This window comes from Dipodomys spectabilis, unplaced genomic scaffold, assembly GCF_019054845.1.
Source record: "Dipodomys spectabilis isolate Male_0828 unplaced genomic scaffold, ASM1905484v1 ptg000002l, whole genome shotgun sequence".
Classification (NCBI taxonomy): domain Eukaryota; kingdom Metazoa; phylum Chordata; class Mammalia; order Rodentia; family Heteromyidae; genus Dipodomys; species Dipodomys spectabilis.
In genome coordinates, this window is record NW_024870679.1 from 60,711,493 (window position 1) to 60,727,120 (window position 15,628).

The 15,628-nt window shown below is 42.7% G+C and overlaps 1 protein-coding gene across 2 annotated transcripts in view; it reads left to right on the forward strand.

The window, feature by feature from the left end:
• Nucleotides 1-230: 230 nt before the first annotated feature.
• The window catches only part of Oma1 (OMA1 zinc metallopeptidase), a 54,513-nt gene continuing 39,115 nt past the window's right edge, over nt 231-15,628 (forward strand). Inside the window, exons 1-6 of one of the 2 annotated variants that reach the window (XM_042684877.1) lie at nt 231-309; nt 7,580-8,095; nt 10,369-10,597; nt 12,945-13,118; nt 13,216-13,323; nt 15,092-15,220. In XM_042684877.1, coding sequence (XP_042540811.1) covers nt 7,599-8,095; nt 10,369-10,597; nt 12,945-13,118; nt 13,216-13,323; nt 15,092-15,220 — 1,137 coding nt within the window. In that variant the 5' untranslated portion in view covers nt 231-309; nt 7,580-7,598. Of the gene's footprint in view, nt 310-3,172; nt 3,192-7,579; nt 8,096-10,368; nt 10,598-12,944; nt 13,119-13,215; nt 13,324-15,091; nt 15,221-15,628 lie in introns of those variants that run through there. The other variant, XM_042684886.1, reaches the window with a different exon arrangement.

Sequence of the window (15,628 nt, forward strand, 5' to 3'; positions counted from 1 at the left end):
GATAGGATCCAACAGAAGCATGCCCTTACCAACCGACAAGAATTGAGCCTTTAGTTCCTCTAGAGCCCAGGGTCATCCCCCTCCAGCCGCTTGGGGGCGCCAGGGCATCAGAGTCCGCGCAGGGCGAGGGAGGCCGGCTAGGAGGACGACTCTGGGTGTGAGTAACGACTGCTCGCAGTGGGCGGAGCCAAGGGGGGCGGGGGGAGTCCCGCGGCCCAAGGGCAGGGAATGCGGAAGTGGGTTGTCTGGGAGGAGTGCGCGTGCGCCGAGGTCGGACCGGGGGTCCTCCCGCGCTATTCCACTGACGGAGTAGGTCCTCTTGGTGACGCCTTTGCCTCATTTTCCTCGTGGGCCCAAAGGGAGAAGGGGCGGAGTGTGGGAGGTGGGTGGCACGGGTGGTGGTGGGCTGCGTGAGGCGGCGGGTGGGGGACGCGGGCTGGGGAAGGGGCCCCGTGAGGGGGGTGTGGAGGGGCGGGCGGGCTGCCGGGCGGGGGGGGGGGGGGGGGGGGGCCTGGAGGGAGAGCCTGGTCCCCCGGCTGGGGGCGGGGTGGGGGCGGCGCGGGCTGGGCGGGCTGGATTGGCCGGGAAGGTTCGGGCCCCGCCCCTCCTCCCGGCGCCCCTCCTCCCTCCCCGCCGCCCCTCCTCCTCCCCGCCGCCCCTCCTCCTCCCCGCCGCCCCTCCTCCTCCCCGCCGCCCCTCCTCCGCCCCGCCGCCCCTCCTCCTCCCCGCCGCCCCTCCTCCTCCCCGCCGCCCCTCCTCCTCCCCGCCGCCCCTCCCCGCCGCCCCTCCTCCTCCCCGCCGCCCCTCCTCCTCCCCGGCGCCCCTCCTCCCTTCCCGGCGCCCCTCCTCCTCCCCGCCCCTCCTCCTCCCCCGCCGCCCCTCCTCCTCCCCGCCGCCCCTCCTCCCTCCCCGACGCCCCTCCTCCCTCCCCGCCGCCCCTCCTCCCTCCCCGCCCCTCCTCCTCCCTCCCCGCCGCCCCTCCTCCTCCCCGCCCCTCCTCCTCCCCGCCGCCCCTCCCCCTCCCCGGCGCCCCTCCCCCTCCCCGGCGCCCCTCCTCCCTCCCCGACGCCCCTCCTCCCTCCCCGCCGCCCCTCCCCCTCCCCGCCGCCCCTCCCCCTCCCCGGCGCCCCTCCTCCCTCCCCCCCCGCCCCTCCTCCTCCCCGCCGCCCCTCCTCCTCCCCGCCGCCCCTCCTCCTCCCCGCCGCCCCTCCTCCTCCCCGCCGCCCCTCCTCCTCCCCGCCGCCCCTCCTCCCTCCCCGACGCCCCTCCTCCCTCCCCGACGCCCCTCCGCGGCGCCCCTCCTCCTCCCCGCCGCCCCTCCTCCCTCCCCGCCGCCCCTCCTCCTCCCCGCCCCTTCTCCTCCCCGCCGCCCCTCCTCCCTCCCCGCCGCCCCTCCTCCCTCCCCGCCGCCCCTCCTCCTCCCCGCCGCCCCTCCTCCCTCCCCGCCGCCCCTCCTCCCTCCCCGCCGCCCCTCCTCCCTCCCCGCCGCCCCTCCTCCTCCCCGCCGCCCCTCCTCCCTCCCCGCCGCCCCTCCTCCCTCCCCGCCGCCCCTCCTCCCTCCCCGCCGCCCCTCCTCCCTCCCCGCCGCCCCTCCTCCTCCCCGCCGCCCCTCCTCCTCCCCGCCGCCCCTCCTCCCTCCCCGCCGCCCCTCCTCCCTCCGCGGCGCCCCTCCTCCTCCCTCCCCGCCGCCCCTCCGCCCTCCCCGGCGCCCCTCCTCCCTCCCCGCCGCCCCCCTCCTCCCTCCCCGCCGCCCCTCCTCCCTCCCCGCCGCCCCTCCGCGGCGCCCCTCCTCCCTCCCCCCTCCTCCCTCCCCCCTCCTCCCTCCCCGACGCCCCTCCTCCCTCCCCGCCTCCCCGCAGCCTCCGCCGCCGAGTCCGCTCGGCAGCCTGGCCGGCCTGGCTGGCTGTGGGGAAAGCAGGGCGGTGTCCTGCCCGACCCGCTCGTGGTGAACCTGTGCGCGGAAGGCCCACGTGGGTTCTATGGAAGTGTCGCCCTCGGGGAACGCGGGGCCCTGGCCGCGTGGCGCCGCCGGCCGCCGGGGCCGGGCGTCCTGCGCCTCGGGAGCTGACCCCCTGTCGGGATGCGCCCCGAGGCCCCGAGGCCCGGCCCCTCCTCGCAGCCGGGCTGGAGGGGGGCGCCCTGCGACCTCGGACCGCCCCAGAACCCACTCGGCCCTGCGATCGGTTCATGTACCCATTTCTTGCGACGCCTTCCAGTGCTGCGTGTACTCGGCCGAGTGACTGTGTGAACGTACGCCTCCTATTTTTTTTTTTTTTTTGCCAATGTGACAGCGGTTTCCATAGAAACTGGGGAAGAAATAGTCATTTCCAGCAGGAGTTGTGAACACTTGTCTCCGAGGCTTCAGCTGCCAGCGCCGGAGTGAGCCGAACTTGCTCATTCCCAGACGCCGCAGAAAAGAATTAAGGATCTGAAATGTGCAAAGAGGCTAGCCATGCGGATTGTTTCATTATTGTTCTCCCACCATTACTTCAGTAATCCTAGAAGTCGGCCGGCTCTATTTGTTGACCTACCACAGTTCTTCTAAAGAGACTGTATCAGCACTAGTTGTTTCTTAGGTGCCCTGTGGTCTAGTGATTGGCTCTTTGAAAATATATAAATAGATTTCTTCTTCACCCTATTTTAAGGGTAAGCCAGGGAATACAGATTATCAGCTACTATTTTTGTTCTAAGTGACACTTGATTGTCAATGACAATATAATGATTTTAATTATGTACATGTTCTAGGGCTTTTGTTTTTGCCTCTGTCAGTAGAATAAAGAGTGCCTCCTATGTTCTGAGATGAGCAGTTTTCTTGTCATTTGAGCAGAACTAAGCAGTGTAGATGTGCATAGGCAGACATAGGAGACTGTTCAGACATGAGCAAGTAAATCAGAAGTTCTGGCATTTAGCAATGGGGTGAGGTGGGGTTAATGCAGGTACCTGGGGAGTAGTGGCAGGCCACATTATGAAGTTTATTGAAGCCTAAAACTAATACGAAACAGGCATCGTGGTATATGCTTTTAATTTCAGCTCTTCAGGAAATAGACACGGGCAGATTAAGGTTGGAGGCCAGGCCCAGCACAGTTAGTGAGAACCGATCTCAAAAACAAAAGGGAAGAGTTGGGAGCATCACTCAAGTGATAGAGCCCTTGACCCTGAGTTCAATCCCCAGTGACACAAGAAAAAAAAAGGTAATTACAAAAATATTAGCTTGATTTTAGAGTTTACAAAAGTAATATATTCTGTAAAAATGTAAACTGCACAGAAATACTTAAGAAAGTAATATATTCTGTAAAAATGTAAACTGCACAGAAATACTCTGCCACCCAGATAATCTTTATAAGTGCCTTGTATATCTTTCCTAAATTTCATTTTGTGTACATTAGCATATTTATAGCATATCTTTTCTTTTTTGGTACTGGGGATCGAACCCAGGACATTGCACTTGCTAGGCAAGCGCTTTGCCACTGAGCTACATCCCAGCCCGGATATATTTATATATATATATGTATATATATATGTATATATATAGTATACATGTATATATATAGTATATATGTATATATATATATATGTATATTTGTATGTGTGTGTTTTTTGTTTTTTTTTTTTTGTTCCGTGGTGGGGCTTCAACTCTGGGCTTGGGCCCTGTCCCTCCACTCTTCAGCTCAAAGCTAGCACTCTACCCCTTGAGCCACAGTGCCACTTCCAGTTTTCTAGTAGTTTATTGGAGATAAGCCCAGGCTGGCTTTGAACTATGATCCTCAGATCTCAGCCTCCTGAGTAGCTAGGATTACAGGGGTGAGCCACCAGCACCTGGCATATATTTGTTTTTACAGATTGGTCTGGTGGTTTTGTCTGTTTTTATTCTCTGCTATATTCTCATCCAGAATGGGTGTCTGGCATATAGTTGCACCTATAATATTGAATGAATGAATGAATGAAAAGTTGAATGAATGGAGTAACAATCCATAGGTCAGTATTTGAGTGAGACAAGTGTTTCCTCCAGGTAGTCAAAGAGAAACCTGTTGAAATTGTTTTATTTTTATTTATTTATTGTGAAAATTACATGGGTTACAATTACATGGGCAAGATAACGAATACATTTCTTATCAAGCATTGTTGCCTCCTCCTTTGTTTCCCCTTCTCCTCCTTTCCCATACTACTCCCATCCCCCTTGAAATTGTTTGAGAAGGTTATAGGGGGGTAAGGGTGTACAAAGAGTGTGTTTGATTGGAATATGTTGTGTGCATGTATGGAAATGTCATATGGGGCCTCCTTTCTACAATTGTATGCTAATAAAATTTTAAATTTGTTACCAACACTTAAAATAGATAAATTTCACATAAAATCTGAATTCTGGCTTTCCTTGAAAGCTTTGTTTTTATTTTTCATTGTCTTTGTCTTTTTCTCCTGTCTTTAAGTAGCTGTATGAAGGAGTTGCCATTCAATACATACACTATGTCTTAATCAGTGCCACCCTTTTCATCCTTCTCCATGTCCCTCTCAACCCTATCACTTCTCTCAGTTTTCTTAATTTTGTAGGATGTACATTGAATTTTAAGACTGTGTCCTCTTCCCCCCTTCATTCACTTACTCTGACCTCCCACCCCATTTCCTGGTGTTTAGTCACCATTAATCTTATTGATTCCACCTTCTAAATTACTCCTCCCAGTTCTTCCTGGCTTTGCCACCCTGGGGTGATGGTTATCCAGTTCACCCCCAAAATTAAAGCAATTGTTGCAAAACCCAAACAGAACAACAGAATCTAGTCAATAATTCACATAAAAGTCCCGTGCCTCTACTCCTGGATCAGGTTATTTCTTCTTTTGAGGAGTTTATACATCTAATGGAAAATAACAAATCTGATATTTTCTGTTTCATTGGTTTAAAGAAGTTATGATGTGCCTTGGAATTGTTTCATTTATGTGTCTTGTATGTGGGGGGGGAGTCATTAAACTTCATGGGTTATTGAATTTATAATTTTCATCACATTTTGGCAGTTTGGGGCCATTATTTCTTTAAGATTTCCCTTTTTTGAAGATTACAATTACAAGGATATTAGTCTACTCAAAGTTGTGACCCTTGATGCCTTTTTTCCAGTCTGTTTCTATCTGGCATGTCTTCAAGTCTACAGGTTTTTATTCCTAAATACTTAGTTCTAGTATAAGTTTCATCCAGTGTATCTTAACCTTAGAATTATGGGTTTTCTTATTTACATTAAATGCAGGAATTTTTTTTTTTTGTAGACTCCCCTTTGTGGCCCAGGCTGTTCTTAGACTCACTCTTCCTCAGCCTCTCCAGTTACAGGATTATAAGATGTACCACTATACCCAGATGTAGACCTTTAAAAGGAAATAGCTACTCAGGAGGCTGAGATCTGAGGATCGCGGTTCAAAGCCAGCTAGGGCAGGAAAGTCCATGAAACTCTTATCTCCAATAAACCACTAGAAAACTGGAAGTGGCACTGTAGCTCAAGTGGTAGAGCGTTTGCCTTGAGCTGAAGAGTTGAGGGACAGCGCCCAGGCCCAGAGTTCAAGCCCCACCACCACCACCAAAAAAAAAAAAGAAATAGCCAATGTCTCTACAAGAACCTGTTCAAGTTTTCCTTTAGTTTCTTAACCATGGAATTCAATAAGCTTACCTTATTTGCAGATTTATTACAGGTGTTTTTGGCCACATATAGTTAAAATAAAAAATGAAATTTAAATCTCACGTGTTTATATGCAGATCAGTTTTTGGGAGAAGCTTAGTCAGTCTGTGTTTTCACCAGTTGTGTTTGAATCACGGTGTGATCGTCCTCTATAAGGATGTGGTGTCCCCAAAGCAGAGTAAAAATTAATGTGCTTAATTTAAGCCATAAAGTGACAATGTTAGATCTGTTGAAAGGCGGCATGCCTTTTAGTGGAAATTGGGGGCATTATGGGAAAAAAGGAGTCAAGCATCTGCTGTACAATATGAACTCGGCATCCTGACTGTCCAGTTATTCCTTAATGGTGGTCTGGCTGGAGGCATATACATGCCCATATCAAAGGTCTACTGTATAGTTATATCTACTTGAATATACTCATCTACTGAAACTGCTATCTGTATTATGTTTCATTGATGTTTCTAATTATTTGTTTTGCATTGATATTTCTAATTACTATTTATTGTTCATTGATATTCTAATTATGGACCAACTATATTTTTTAACCTCTTGCACTCCTGGTAATATCTATTGTAAACTGTGCCTTGGGAAGTGTTGGGTATATTTGCATTCTTATGAACTTCTCTCCAGTTGACACCCCCTCCGCTGCCAGAATCCCCAGGATGTTGTTTCTTAGAAACAGTTTCATCTTTTTGGGTATTGTTTTTACTATAGTAGATTTTAGCTCAAATGCCAAGAGGCCAAGAGGGTGTTGCTTTTAATCTGTTATGTGAGGTCAGAACATCTTTTATTGTAAAACTTAATTTTTGTCCCACACTCCAGTGTATTCTTCCCAATGCTGTGAATTATTAATGTATTAGGTTTTTAACTTTGAAAGGTCAGAACAGACACTGGACCCTATTCTCTGAGCATTGCATATTGTATGTGCTCCAGTCTTTTCAGATTTTTTTTTTAACTTTTGGGAGGGGACAGGTTTTATAGTTTTTGTTTGTTTGTCTTTGTTTTTGTTTTCCTTCTTTACGTGTATGTCTTGCTAGGACTCAACTGAATAGGAACCAGGCCTTTTCTACAGATGTCAGGTATCGCTCTGTGTCCAGCCCTCTGTTGTCTGTCCTCTCCCCTGTAAGCACTGGCTGCTTGGGTATGCTTGATCTCTCAGCTTCCCATCTTCAGTTTAGTGACACCACTGGACTCCACCTATGTTTTTCCTGTGTGCCTGAGGCCTGGAAACTGTCCAGAAGTAAGCGGGGCAGTTGTAGGACTCATCTTGCTTGTCTCTAATCTCTCAGTCCTCCACTGCCTATGTCAAGCCTGCTGAAACTTACTGTCTCACATGTTGTCTGGCTTTTTTGGTTGTTTAGGTAGGAAAGTGAATTTGGTCCATTTTACTACATCTTGACCCCAACTACGAGTCTCAGGATTTTATTTGAAGGAATAAATTTGCAATTTCTAAGATAACATTTTACAGGATTACCTGAGTGGCTCAAGTGGAGGTAGAATATCTGCTTAGCAAGTACAAGGTTCTGAGTTCAAACTCCAGGATGGCAAAAAAAAAAAAGATGGAGTTTTTAAAATTAAGTTTTTTTTTGTCCTGTTACATATTCCTTCTACCCACAGTTACTGAGAATTGACACTTTTGCTGTTGTTTTCATCTAGCCTGTTTCTTATTCTCCAAATACTTTGTTGTTAAAATAGACTTCTTCCAAGCTGAAAATAAGAAAATGATAGAAAGAATTCTGGTTTCTGAAGCCACATTGCAGTAATGTTGTGAGGGGCTGGAGCTTTGAACAGGGAAGGCCCTGAATAGAGCCCAAAAGGATTTAGTGTGAGATGCTAAAGAAAGGACACTTAGTGCACCTTAATAAGCATGATATTTCCACTTTGATAAATATTTTCCTTGGGTATTTAATATTATCTTTTGTGTCCTAGGTAACCAAGAAAAAGGAAGATGAGCTTCATCTATGGACTGCAGTCTGGCACTAGAAACTACTTTTTCTCCCGGTGTCATTCACTGGCTAACTGGGCCAAATGGAACTCATGCCCAGTAACTTCCACAGGCAGCCATCAAGTACAAAGTCTCCATGTAGTGCATAGGTATCAGGGACTCAAGTCAGCCAGTCACTGTGGTGCGGTCACTTTCCTGCCTGCTCGTTTCTGTAGGACTGTCAATAACAGACCAGAATGCCTCTCAAGTGCCCAAAGTAGGGCAGTGTGGTTGGATGCGCATAAAGGTGCTACAGGAAGTGGCTCTTTTCCAGGATGGGTGATGATAAAGCCAGGTGCTATGCTCCCTGCTCTCAGGTCCTTGTGGTCTCCCAGCTGTTCTCGGGAAAGAACAGCAGCCCAGAGTCTCCACACTTCTCCCTGCATGCAGGCTGCCCCTGTGCCTCTCCTGTTGGTCATCCTGAAACCTGTGCAGAAGCTGCTGGCAATCATTGTGGGCAGGTAGAATGCTTTGGAAAAATGGCTTTTTGTATTTTTATTATTTGTGGAACAATTATTTTTATCATCATTTAAGCTTTAGTGTTCATACATTTATACTTATAAAGAAGCCTTGCTAATCTTCCCCCATATCATGTTTAGCTCAATGTTAAGTTTCTAAACAGTACGTCTCATTCAATTGTGTTATTTGTGATTTAAAAATCTTAAAGTACTTTGCTGCACATTACGGTATAGAAATATGTTTAAAAGTTGTATATTGATCTAGGCATTTAACTATATTTATAATTGCAAGAATCAGAAGTATTGACTATAACTCATATATAAGAACATTGCCTATTTATTTTGTGAATCATGAAACTGAGTAGTTGATGAGAGGGCTCGTCCCAGGCAAAGTTAACTCTTAGACCATCAGTATTTATTTTTCCTGTTCTATTTCCAAAACATTTATTATTTTTTATGGTAATTCTTCATAGCAATTACTATTTTTATGGCTGTAAATAGTTTTTAAGCCCTATTTTCTCTTGCTTTATGAAGATTGGAGAAAGCTAATCATTACCTCCTCATAAAGGTTTCTTAAAACTGTTAACTATGAAGTCCTTTATAGTAATCTCTTTTCTTTAATTTACATTTACTCAAAACTCAAGAACTTCCCTTAATGTATTGTGTCTTTGCAATTTAGTGTTGGCATTCAGAAAATAAGTTAAATAACCATATCCTCATCTCTTAGGATAAGTAACAGCTTTCTAAGCTTTAATATGTTCTCATTCTTGTAAATTATTTATATGTATTTTTTGGTTACCACTGGAAATTACCCAAAATTTCATTTTTAGAGTATGTTCTGTATACATTTTCTGTTTTCTTTTTTGGTAGTATTGGGGTTTGAACTGCTTAGTCACACTTCCAGACTGTATACATACACTTTAAATAAGAAGTAATTAAATTCATCTAAAGTTTGAAATAGGAGATAAGTATATTTCATAGTTTGATTACTGGTCCTTCTGCTTTAAATAAGTGCCTTCTCTATGGCATTTCATATGTGTCACTGCCACTGTGACAGACACCTGAGGTAACACGACGGGAGGGAGGCTCATTGTCTCAGTGGTTTTGGACCATGGTTTCTTGGCCCTGTGGTGGCACAGTTCTTCATGGTAGGAGTATGTGGTCCAGGAGGCCTTTTCACTTGTTGATGGCCAGGGAGCCTAAAGAGAATCCGGAAGGAGCTGGGGTTCCAATATCCCACCGAAGGTACACCCCAATGACTCAGCTCCCACTTGGCTTCACCTCTTAAAGGTCCACCACCTCCAGGAGGTCACAGGCTGGCAATTGATCTTTACTATTTGGGACATGATCAGTAATGTAACAAAATTAAGATGCTTTTCAGAAAGTACCTATTTTGTAAAAGAATTTTAAGGGAATGTTGTATATATGTTGGATTCTTATCGACATTTTATAAATAACTCACAAGGAATTTGTTTTTTGGTCACATTATTGAAAACATGGCTTATTGTCCAAGTGTTTGTGACCTCTGCTGAGCTCTGGAGTGACCTGTTGCTCCCTCTCATTCATTACCTATAAACATTCCCATTTTCTTATTTCCAGTGCTTTGGGCCTTCTTATCACCTCTCCTTTACAAGCTAGTGGAATTTCTGCTTCTGAGCAATATTTTTTCCCCAAAAAATGTTGAAGTAGTTTCCCTTGTACCATGCAATAGCAGTCAGATATGCTGGAAGTCTGAGGACAGTGGGCAGAGTACTGTTTGAAAGTACAGATTTATTGTACTGTAACACTCCGATGTTTATTAGTGCATCCCAGTTGGATGGTCACATGGTCAGTCTCTTTAATGTCATACTTTGTATTACCCGGTTTTCTTGTATTATTTCTGTCATTTTGGACAAGTTGCTTAACTTCTCTATGCCCCAATCTCCTATAATGTGGTTATAGGAAGATTAATATGTGTAATGGATTAGAAAAGGACTTTGTGTGGGATATATAATAACTGCTCAGTAGCAGGAGTTGTAGCACAATAACTTCTTACTTAGTGTTTGTCTTAATATAGTTGAAGAAGAAAGTTTAAATGAGCATTAGAGTTTTCAATTATATGTAGTTAATTACTCTTTCATCCTTTAGTGAAAGTACATAAAATAAAGTCCTATCCATACAGTGAAATACAATGATTGGAGTCTTTGATGACATAAAATTCTAGCATATGCATTTGAATTTCAGTGATGCATGCTGATATGGTAATCAGAACTTTGATTTTTTTCTCTTTGCTCTAGGGGAATAAGGAAATGGTGGCAGGCACTTCCTCCTAACAAGAAGGAACTATTTAAAGAGAGTATAAGGAGGAATAAGTGGAAGTTACTCCTTGGTTTGAGTAGCTTTGGACTGCTATTTATAGTGTTTTATTTTACTCACCTGGAAGTGAGCCCAATCACAGGACGGAGCAAGCTACTATTATTGGGGAAAGAGCATTTCAGACTCCTGTCAGAGCTGGAATATGAAGTAGTAAGTAGTAATAATTGTTTTTAATTAGATAACACCCAAAGCAGGAAAGTTTCTGAGTATGAAAGATACACTTGTTTTATGTTAGACTTTGATATGAAGTGGGCAGTGTTTCCCAGAAGGCCTTTCACACTGAATTGCCCCCATATACCCAGCTAACTCCTGCTTAGTGCATGCTCCCTTTATTGACAGTGTCTCAGGAAAGCCTTCCTGGCTTGTTGCCACTGGGTTAGGCAGTGACGGGCCTAGGTGCTAGGTTGTGTCCTGCATTCAGAATCAATTGTAAACTAGCTCAATTATGGTTGTGCCCTGTGCTTCGCAGTATAGAGTTAGGCTTCCTACTTTTTTTTTCTTCCTTGAGCTTACTGTACTTCTCTTTACTTTACTGTTCCTTCAAAGCATTAACTTTCTGAACTGTCTCCATTGCTAGACTGAGCTCTGTGGAGCCAAGGACCGTGTCTGTTTTGCAGAGTAGTACAAATTAGTGTATATTAATTGAAGATATACCTATAGTGTGAGAATTTTTATACTTTGTACAAAACTTTATATAGTATATATATACATATATATAAAACCTTATGTAGTGTATATATACCTCGTATATACCTTATGTAGTGTGAGAATTATTACACCAGGCATAATGAGTTAGTTTTTTTCCCCCTGACATTGTTTTTGAATTTTAGCAATTTATTGTATTTTTCTTTTTAAAGACAGGATCACACTGTATTACACAGGCTGGTCTGGCCTGGAGCTTTCTATGTAACCTAGGCTGGCCTGCAAATCACAATCCTCCTGTCTCAGCTTCCTGAGTGCTGGTGAGAGACATGTAGCACCATGCCTGGCTATATTTTCTGAATGCACAATAAATGGAATTCAGAAGTTTTAACTTCTTGGAAAGCATAATAACCCAGATAGTAGCAGAGTTGGACCCTGGCAAAATTCCACAGGGATGGAAATCATCATGGTGTTGCTAGTGCACGGTACATACATGGTATGTGCTCAGATAACTTTGACATGGCTGGGTATTAGTAGTATCCTTTTCCAAATGAACTTAAGGGTTTGTCAGAGGAAAGTTGCCACTGATAAAAAGAATTAACAATGGCTTAGAACTGTAAAGATTGTTCTTAAAATAAGAGCAATTTCTTGTAGTAGAATCTAAGCAGAGATTTGAAATGTTTCTTAGGATTCATTTAGTTAGATGCAAGTTTGAGAAAAAAAGTTCTAGGAAGATTGAAACAGGACTAGTCTCATTTATATTGCTTTAGAAATGTTTAAGACCTCTGTAGACATGTGCATATGTGTCTATACATGTATATACTTTACTTCATTATTGTTCATTTAAAAACTGTAATACCTGCTTGATATGAAAATTCAAACACATGTTCCATGTTTTTATATTATAGATGTGTGATAGATATATTATAAATTATAAATATAAACATAAAATATACAAATATAAGGAACTATAATTATATATTATCTTATTATCTTCAGAAACAGTATTTTTGCTTGTTTCAGTTTACATCAATGAATTACGTTTTAAAGTATTAATTCATATGAAGATTATTTAACTCCACATTCAATAAAATAACGTAATTTTTTGGCAGTACTAGGGTGTGAGCTCTGGGCCCTGTGTGTGCTAGGCTGGTACCCCAGCACTTGGGTTGTAATCCCCATCCCTAAATTTATGTGCTTGCACCGCAACTGAGAAGGTTACACGTTTTATGGAAATTGAAGTAATGTTTCCAGAACATCCTTAATTTTCTCTCTATACTTAGAGGAATCTCTTGTAACTACAGCTTCAAAGAAAATACCTTTCTCTGTGAAGCGGCTGGTCACTCAGCATCATGTAGAAGAATTCTATGCCCTTACTTTCAGTAATTTCCTTCCAATCTCTGTAAATAAACTGCTTTACAATTAGTGAAATGTCTTTTCTTGGGTAAAAGTTATATTTCACATTAAGTATAGGTTTTTAAAATTTTGTGAGCTAATAAAAGTAATTTCCTTATGCATTTTCTTTGTAATGTTAAATGTTTATTCTTTACACAGTGTATTATTTTCTGAAATACTTAGGAATGTAAAGATAACTTTTAGACTTTTTGCTTGCAATTAGGCTTGATTTTGACACATTAATGTGAAGTACCTTAGTGTTAGAATTTATTCCTTCATGAGAAACGTATTGCCTTTGAATAATTCAAATTTTCAGAAATTTGTATGTTTAATAAATAAGACATTTTACAAAATTAAAATTAAAGTATTCCACACTAGCTACATCACTCAACATGAAGTAATACAAACATTTTGTGGCACTAAACACTTTGTAAAATAAAGACTCCTTTTGCTCTTCTAGTGGATGGAAGAATTTAAAAATGATATGCTAACTGAGAAAGACCCTCGATACCTGACTGTTAAAGAAGTAGCTTATCATTTAATTGAATGCAACAAAGATATTCCTGGGATTCCTGAGATCCGCTGGGTTATTCATGTGGTTGATTCCCCTGATATAAATGCCTTTGTGCTTCCAGTAAGTCCGTGTGCTCAATCATTTTGATTGTTAGATTTAATGTCCTCAGTTTTTTTTAAGGTTTTCTAATTGTGACATTACTTTCTTTGTGGTGCAGAATGGACACATGTTTATTTTCACTGGGCTTTTAAATAGTGTGACTGATATTCACCAACTTTCCTTCCTTCTGGGCCATGAAATTGCACATGCAGTTCTTGGGCATGCAGTAAGTAGCTATAATAAATATTTGATTATTGAAATACTGCTTTGAAGTTCACAAGTTATATTGTTTAAGGAACAGAAGCTTTTCAGGTTTCTTTCAGTGATAGAATTTTAGTTTTGAGTAATTGCCTTTTAATATTACCTAAAACTAGCCAATTGTCTAATTTTAAGAATTTTTATGGCCTTTAGTATTTGATACTTAGTAATTAGTGTTTCTGTTAAATACTATTTTTTATCACCTGTCTCTTTAGTAAAAAAAGAGTAATTATTCCCAACCTCTAATTATTTCAAATTAAAATTTAGACTTTCCATAACTATTAACATACTTATAATCTAGTCATAAAATTAATTGTTGCAAAGTGATATCACTATTAAGTGGGTAGATCAGTTTCCTTCCTTTTTTATTCATTCTCAGGATAGCTTGGAGCATCTCAGAAATGTCTAGAATGATGTGCTGTGTATAATTAATACAAAGTAATAACTATACCTTGCCCTCTTACAGTTTCCCAAGCTTTTTCATATGTACCTTCCCATTTGTTACCTTAATGTCTTATGAAGCATGTATTTTATTATCCCTGTTTTATAGATGAGGAAAGTAATGTTTAAAAAGACCACGAATAATATGACTAATGTGCCACAATGCTTACCTGTGTGAGATCTATGTTCCCTTTTTTTTCTGTAGTGGTTACCTGCTTGTTAGTGGAATCTATATCTACTAAACTTGGTATCAGTCCATTTGTGTATGTGTGTGTGTGTGTGTGCGCGCGCGCGCGCATGCATGTACAGGCATGTGAATCCTAGGGCTTGAACTCTGGACCTGGACACTGTCTCTGAGCTTTGTGGTTCAAGGTTAATATTCTATCACTTGTGCCACAGCTCTAATTTTGTCCTTTTGGTAGTTTATTGTAGATAAGAGTTTCACAGACTTTTTGGCTAGCTTTGAACTACAGTCCTCAGATCTCAGCCTCTTTAGTGGCTAAGCTGGATAGCAGATATGCATCACTGATGCCTGGCTGTTTCATTCATTTTAATTGTTATTTATTGGGGGAGGAGAAGATGGACAGAGAAAGGAAAGGACACTGAGGAATGAAGAAGATTGAAGTACATTGTACACACACACACACACACACACACACACCATATGCACAATCATGAAGACAGCGCAATGAAACCCATCAAAAACTGTAAAAGGGAAGAGTAGAAGGGGAAGGATGGGAATATAATGGAGGGGTTGAACTTGTTCAAAGTACAGAATATGCATGCATTACTGCAATGAAGCCCTCCCATATTATGCAAAACTAAAATAATTAAAAATTAAAAACTAAAATGATTAAAAATGCAAAGAAAATATTTTTTAAGATACAATGACTATATTAGGAAAAATTCTTTGAGTAAAAGCTGTGTGAATTTGAGCAGCTTTAAAGATCTCATTCCTTCTCACCTTCTTTATGTATAAAATGGGGACAATTATACTTCTTTCGTAGAGTTGCTGTGCTTGTGTCTGTTAGCAAGTAGGTCAGTAAATGTTAAGTGCATGTTAAAGTTAAGTAAGTAATTGAATGTTAATTAAGTGAATGAATAAATACATAGGGAAACCTAGAACTTACTGGGAACTTTTTGTTACTAATCTGAAGAAAAACTTTGGATCTTAGTTGGTGAAATCTAGTTGAATACATATAATTGTTTTATGTGATTCACATGATAACCAGAAAATGTAAATATGTACTTTCTCAACTTATTAAATCTATTTTCATTATTTTGATTATTTTTAGGCAGAAAAGGCTAGTTTGGTTCATTTGTTGGATTTCCTGGGTATGATTTTCCTCACAATGATTTGGGCCATTTGTCCACGAGATAGCTTGGCAATTTTGGGCCAGTGGATACAGTCTAAGTTTCAAGAGGTAAGTCTGAGATAATCACTTGAATTTACAGTGACCTGTGGTGAAGATATTTTAATATTACTGTAAAGCAACAAATGTCACCCATGTTTCTATTTTTATTAATTTTTATTTTTTGCTAGTCTTGGGGCTTGAACTCAGGGCCTGGGTGCTGTCCCTGATTCTCTTTATGTTCAAGGCTAGCATTCTACTACTTGAGACACATTGCTGCTTCTGACTTTTTCTGAGTATTTAATTACAGATAAGAGTCTTACAGACTTTCTTACCCAGTCTGGTTTTGAACCACGATCCTCAGAGCTCAGCCTTCTTAGTAGTAGGATTAAAGGAGTGAGCCACTGATGTCCAGCTGCCAATGTTTTCATATTTCATAATATAAAATTTGGAAACTAAATTTTGGTGTCATGTTTTCTC